We start from the raw sequence: 6,565 nt of genomic DNA, 5'->3' as shown, positions 1-6,565 counted from the left end.
AGTATACTTGGAAAAAGATGATAAAATGTTGGATGGTGTAATGTTAAGCAGAGAGTTAAAGATCTTCCACACTCATTAATGGGCTTGCCCATTAAGGAAAGCTTGATTAGGGCTGACCCACACCTTTTATTAATTTCTAATGCTTTAGTTCTCAAGGGTTGTGATGCCCTCTGACTCTGAAAAGTGTATATATATTCTGAGGTGAAGTTTTATTTTGAGGCTTACTCATTGGAAGTGTTTGTTTGGCCAGATGAGACTCTGGGCAGTAAGGAGTCATCCAGCTTTGAAAACCTAGATGTTGGTGCTTCTGTCTCTCTGGTAACTATGTATGTATGGTCAGACAGTTGGATCTGTCTGTTGTTCTGTGATGTACGTATGTATGGTCAGACAATTGGAAACCCTGTCTGTTGATTATCAGTTCTTTGTATTTCCTCAGAAGTTCAATTTTTCCCCTGAACTATGTGAGTGATATATGTACTTGGTTAAGTAGATTGTTGTCAAAAGTTGCTTTCCTTTAGAAAAGTAAATCTAAGAACCTATACATCAGGCCCTCCTTTGTATGTCAGGTCCTTGCTGATGCAGATAGATGATACAGCAATGTGTTATTTCTCATTTTCTCTTTGATACATCCTCTCCTATAAAGGCAGACAAGCACATTGGCATACTTATCACAAAGAAAAATGTTGGTAACAGAATATTTTGTTGGAATGACTTTTCTCTATATTTCCTTTGTCTCTGATTCTGTATGTTCAGGGAGGACCAGCCCCTCTGATGTGAAGGCTTGAAAAGCCCTAGCCAGGGCTGTTCACCCACTCTTGGTGTTTGCATGTCACTCAACTCTCTCCTGCTGCTCCATGAAACTGTAACAAGTACAGCCACACCCTTTTAAACCTATCCCTGCATACAGACTAAATCTGGTTGAGGCTAACTAACAGGTCTCAAACCTGTTGGTGAGTAAACGAATGTCTACTCCAAACACGTGAAGACTTCCCCTGGAAGAATGGGGTGGGGGGGAGGGGACAAGAACAATTTGTTCCAAAGGCCATGAAGTGAAGCAGGTGCTCTAGAGTGCTTAGAGTTTGGTCAGACATCAAAGGTACCATAATCATCCCCTGTATCCTGGCTCATTGCCAGTCAACTTGATTTTTTTTCTTTCCCTGGCCTTTGATGACTTTGGAAGAGAGGGTGAGACTTTGTGCAGTTCTACTTCACTTAAACCCATTTCACTTGTGGGCCAAGACATTACCTTGTAATGCCATTGGTCCTTCTTGAAACAAGGGATGAACTGCTGCAAAACAAAAAATGGACTGAGTAAATAAAGCTGACTTGTTTCACTTTCTCATTGGGAAGAATGGTTTAGGAAATGAACAGTTCATGGATGCCATTATCGTAGGTGTGCAAGTGTGTTACTTGATGACAACCAACACCAAGGAGTATTTCAATGCTTTAGGCTGTATTGGGTTTAAATCAAACAGATTAATATCAGTGTCAGACCTCACTTAAGTAGGAAAATCAGAGAACTGAGAAATTTTAAAATCGACCTTGTAGTTCATTCATTTCAAATCCCCTAAAATTCTCTGTGTCTTGAAAACAACTTCATCGTGCTCATTCTCTGGCATATCGAACACACACACACACACACACACACACACACACACACACTCACAAATACACATGGAGAGTTCCCTCCTTTTGTTTTTTTAACTGGAAACATCTAAACTATTCTTGCATAGCCAAAGTATTCCAATGTAACTCAGGATCTTTCTGGGTCATTTTAATAATGGAGTTGCTCTGGAGATTTGACAAGTAGTAATCCAGATAAAGTGGCTGAAATATCATAACTAATTTCAGTTCTGCACTTCAGTCATTGAAAACTGCCAAGGGTCAGTGCTAGCCCTGGATTACACTATGAAGAAAATAATGTTTGTCTTCTCTTTCCCCACGAACTCCTTTCGATACTTCTTCCTCCATTCTGGCCTAATTCTTCCACCCCCATTTTAAGAATTCATTACCTCTTCCACCATTCTCTTTTGTGATAAGGTGCTCTAAGGAAGGACCTTATTTGGACTTCACCATGAAGATTTTAAGTTACCTCTCTTGAGGCATAGACTTTATACCTTATTCTTTATTTCAAATTGTGGAATGGATGGCTTTAATTAATTCCAGTTCAACAAGGATTTACTAAGTGACTAGTGCATGCAAAGACTATAGGATCTTTGGTTTTTACACACAGCTCTGAATTTGGACAGAACTTTAGATGCTTTCTTGCTCTCAAGATGACCAAATTGAGGTCTTGAGATTTGCTCAAATTAATTATCAAATTTGTCAAATCACTTAATGATTTGGTCAAAGTCCCTAAGTAGTACACATTAAACATGAGACTTTAACTTTGATCCTCAGACTCAAGTTCTTTTCACTGCATTAGGTATAAAAAAGATCAAAATGGACAGAAGAAGGAACAAGGCCCTATCCTCAAGGAACATATAATCTAGTAGATGTAAGGATGGAAGTGGGGTAAGTCCTGCAAAGAAGAATGTATAGAGTGCTATATAAAGTTTAAAAAAGGAAAAATCAACTTCAGTTCAAGCAATAAAGAAGGCTTCAGGGGGAATATAGCAATTTTGTTGGATTTTAAAAAAAAAGGGAAGAAATTTCAAGTGATAGAAATGGAGAGTGAAGAATTCAATTTAATTCACAAACATTTATTAAATATCTGCACAATTTTTGGTCCTGGGCTATGTGCTAGGGATCCAAAGACAAAAATGAAGAATTCCTACCTTCTCATAGCTAATGCTCTACTGAAATTCCAACCATAAGGGCGGGAGGGGGAAGAATCAGATCAGACAAACATGCATTAAGCATCTGCTATCTGGCAAGTGCTTTATAAATGCCTTGCAACAACGCTGGGAGATGGATGCTATTATCATCTCCATTTTCCATTTGAGGAAATTGAGTCAGGTTAAAGTTAAGTGGCTTGCAGAGGGTCAAAGACCTAGGAATTATCTAAGGCCAGATATGAATTCAGTTTTCTGACTGCAAGTCCAGCACTCTGTCCAGCAGAATACTTGCCTGTCTCTAGACAGAGAGCAAGGAGCTGAGAGAGGTTAAGATCATAAGAGATAACAAAAAGTTATCTGTTGCTGTTGGAATGTAGAATGATGAAAGGGTGTAGTGAGAAATGCAGCTGGAAAGGTAAGTTGTAGTCAGATTATGAATAGTCTTGAATGCCAGGGTAAGTAGTTCATATTTTATTCTTCAGACAATAATTAGTGGATAAATGTTTGTTTGTTTGTTTGTTTGTTTGTTTCTGTAGAAGACTGATGTAATCAGACATAGACAGAGCAGACAACTGATGAAAGTAGAAATGTATAGGATCTCGGTTTTTTTTTTCTTTTATCAGATATATCTGTAATCAGTGTAGCATTTCAGGAAAGTGTTCAAGTAAGACCAAACCCATCCAGGCCAGAGAGCAGAATATTATTATCACTTTTTTATAGACTACAAAGCTAAGACTCACGTAAGTTAAATTATGCCCCTAGTAAATGGCAGAGATGAAATAGGAATTCAACTTTAGGATTTAAAGATGCAAGATGGAGATCATCTAGTTTAGTGTCCTCCTAAAACTGATGCCAAGAAACAGGAAGATTTACCCCATATGACAAAGCTATCAAATATCAGATGCAGTACTCAAACCTTGACTTTATAATGGTAAAAACGAAGGATATTTCCATTACACCAAATAGCCCCTTGAACAAAGATCATCTGGCCCCCGAGTTACCATTCCCCCCACTATACCACGCATCTACCTATTAGTTTCATATACTTATTTTAATACAGATTCCCTCCATGGAAAACTATTTTACCCTTTACTTAAGACTAACAAATTTATATGCCTTTCAAACAGACTCCATGGTAAAATTTGACTTTTCATGAGAAAATTTAAAAGAACATGTAAGAGAGAGGGAAGAAAATGTCAACTGCTGTCTTGATTACACTGTCTTCATTTGTCACCACCACATCACACTGTTTTAACAAGTCTTGCAACTGTTTCTCTGTTCTCACCTTTTGACACAAGTAGTTCAAGAGTTTGGCATTAATATTACAATGGTCTTCTATCTCACTAGAGAGAAAAGAGGTTAGAAAGTCTTAGGTTAGGGTGGGAAGGCTACTTGGGTTCCAAGAATAGTAAATTTCTTATTATAGCTGACACTTGGCCAGATTTTAGATATCGACTCCTCAATTTGGACATGGCTGATTTTACCTCCTTGTTCCTCAGGGTGTAAATAACTGGGTTTAATATGGGAGTGAAGATCGTATAAAATACTGCAAGAACTTTGTCCACTGAGTAGCCACTGAATGGCCATACATAGATGAAGATGCATGGCCCAAAGAATAGTATGACCACAGTGATATGGGCAGTCAGTGTGGAACGTGCCTTTGCCATACTAGCTGATGAGCGATTGCGAACTGTGATGAGTATGACTGTATATGAAACAACAAGGAGAAGAAAGGAGCTCATGGAGAGAAAGCCGCTGTCTGCCACGATTAGTAAGCTGACAACGTAGGTGTCTATACAGGCAAGTTTGGTCACCAGAGGGAGGTCACAGAAAAAGCTGTCCACCTTGTTGGGACCACAGAAGGGCAAATTGACTGTAAATACCATTTGGCTAGTTGTATGTATGAAGCCAACAGACCAAGGGATGATGACCAGAATGATACAGACACGCCGACTCATGATGGTCATGTAGTGGAGAGGTTTACATATGGCAACATAGCGATCATAGGCCATGGACACAAGAAGTACCATCTCACCTCCAGCAAAAAGATGTACAAAGAAAATCTGAGCCATACAAGCCTCAAAGGAGATAGTCTTTTGCTCAACAAGGAAGTCTGCAATCATTTTAGGGGTGGCAAAAGAGGCCACACAGACATCTATAAAAGAGAGGTTTGCAAGTAAAAAGTACATGGGTGAGTGAAGCCGTGGGTCTGATGTCACAGTAAGGATGATAAGGAAGTTTCCCATCACAATAGCAATGTAGAGCAATGAAAACACAATGAAGAAGATAGGTTGGAGTTCTGGGGCATCAGAGAGTCCCAGCAAAATGAACTCAGACACTCGGGAATGATTTGTGTCGTTCATTGACTTGGGTTGAAAGAAATGTTTTTCAGTTATCTGGAAGTAAGAGAAATGATAGAGATTAAGTAATGGAATGGGATTGAGGCAGGTTTTAAACTATTTTTCTTACTGCTGAGAAGTCCTGAAACTCTCCCTTGATTATAAAAACAAAGAACATTAATTCTCTCCATGGCATTCCTGAGGAAGGATGACCCACCCGTAAAAGTTACAATATATTCTCAAAATAGAAGAGTTCAAAGTCTGTGGTGACAATCAAGAATCAATTAGAATGTCGAGGCCTCTTCATGAATGCCATAGGATTAGGAAGCATGCCATACAACCTAACTGTAATAGCTTCCAATTTTTTGTAAAGGAATAATTTTTAAAAATTAAATGAATTTTTATTTTGTTAGATATTTCCCAATTCCATGTAAAAACTTTTAACATTCACTTTGAAAAATGTGGAATTCCAATTTTTCTCCCTCCCATAACTCCCCCAAACCTTAATAAAGTAAACAATATTCAATCAACTTTACATGTGAAGTAATGCAAAACATATTTCCATATTAGCCATGTTGCAAAAGAAAACATACATAAAAAGAAAAATAAAGAATTTTTTTTAAAAGGTATGCTTTAATCTGCACTCAAATTTTATCAATTCTCACTTTGGAGGTAGACCGAATGTTTTATTATGGGTCCTTTGTAATTATCTTGGATCATTTTCTTGATGAGAGTAGCTAACTAAGTCTTTCACAGCTCATCCTGCTTACATTATTGCAGTTACTGTGTACAGTGTTCTTCTGATTCTGCTCACTTCATTTTGTAGCAGTTCATAAGTCTTTCAAGGTTTATCTCAAGTCATCCTACTTGTCATTTCTCATAATACAACCTTATTCCATGTGAAGGAATATCTTAAGTGATCTATTGGAGCTACTCAGGAAAATTTCATTTTGTCACACATTGCTTAATTATCTACAAAGTGCAATACATTCTATTATGACCTGAAGGAGTTTCAAAGTGAGAAAAGACGTGGTTTCTTACTTCAATGAGCTTATAATGTAGTCAAGAAGATAAGACTACTAACAAAATATCCATACATAAAAGAGAATTCTGAGAAAGGAAGGATCATTTTTAGATGCTGGGCTCAGGGAAAACTTCATGGAGGACATAATGTGAGTTAGTCTTGAAGGATGAATGCATGGAGGTAATACGAGACATTGTAGGTAAACTAAGTATTATCACTGAATCTTCTCTTGTACAATCACATATGATAATATTTTCACTTCTAACAATCTTCTCCGCTCGTTAGTTGTCTCCTGAGATCACCAACCTATTGGAATTCTACCTGTTCATGATGTGTGACCCAATTATATTGTGATACTCAATAACATACCAATGTCCGTTTATGAATTTCTCCTCCCCAAATTTAGTGGCTGTACTCTTTGGACT

General features: G+C 37.8%; 1 protein-coding gene across 1 annotated transcript; it reads right to left on the bottom strand.

The window, feature by feature from the left end:
* Positions 1-4,165: 4,165 nt before the first annotated feature.
* LOC140513048 (olfactory receptor 4K15-like) lies at positions 4,166-5,143 on the bottom strand. The gene has a single exon (XM_072622337.1). It carries the CDS (start codon positions 5,138-5,140, stop codon positions 4,166-4,168), a length of 975 nt encoding a protein of 324 aa, XP_072478438.1. The 5' UTR covers positions 5,141-5,143.
* Positions 5,144-6,565: the final 1,422 nt, after the last annotated feature.

Source organism: Notamacropus eugenii, chromosome 7 (assembly GCF_028372415.1).
Source record: "Notamacropus eugenii isolate mMacEug1 chromosome 7, mMacEug1.pri_v2, whole genome shotgun sequence".
Taxonomy (NCBI): domain Eukaryota; kingdom Metazoa; phylum Chordata; class Mammalia; order Diprotodontia; family Macropodidae; genus Notamacropus; species Notamacropus eugenii.
This window is presented reverse-complemented; position numbering and strand designations above follow the sequence as displayed.

Bases quoted from the DNA above. Each gene is read 5' to 3' on its own strand.
- LOC140513048 (XM_072622337.1), bottom strand. From the start codon at position 5,140: ATGAACGACACAAATCATTCCCGAGTGTCTGAGTTCATTTTGCTGGGA.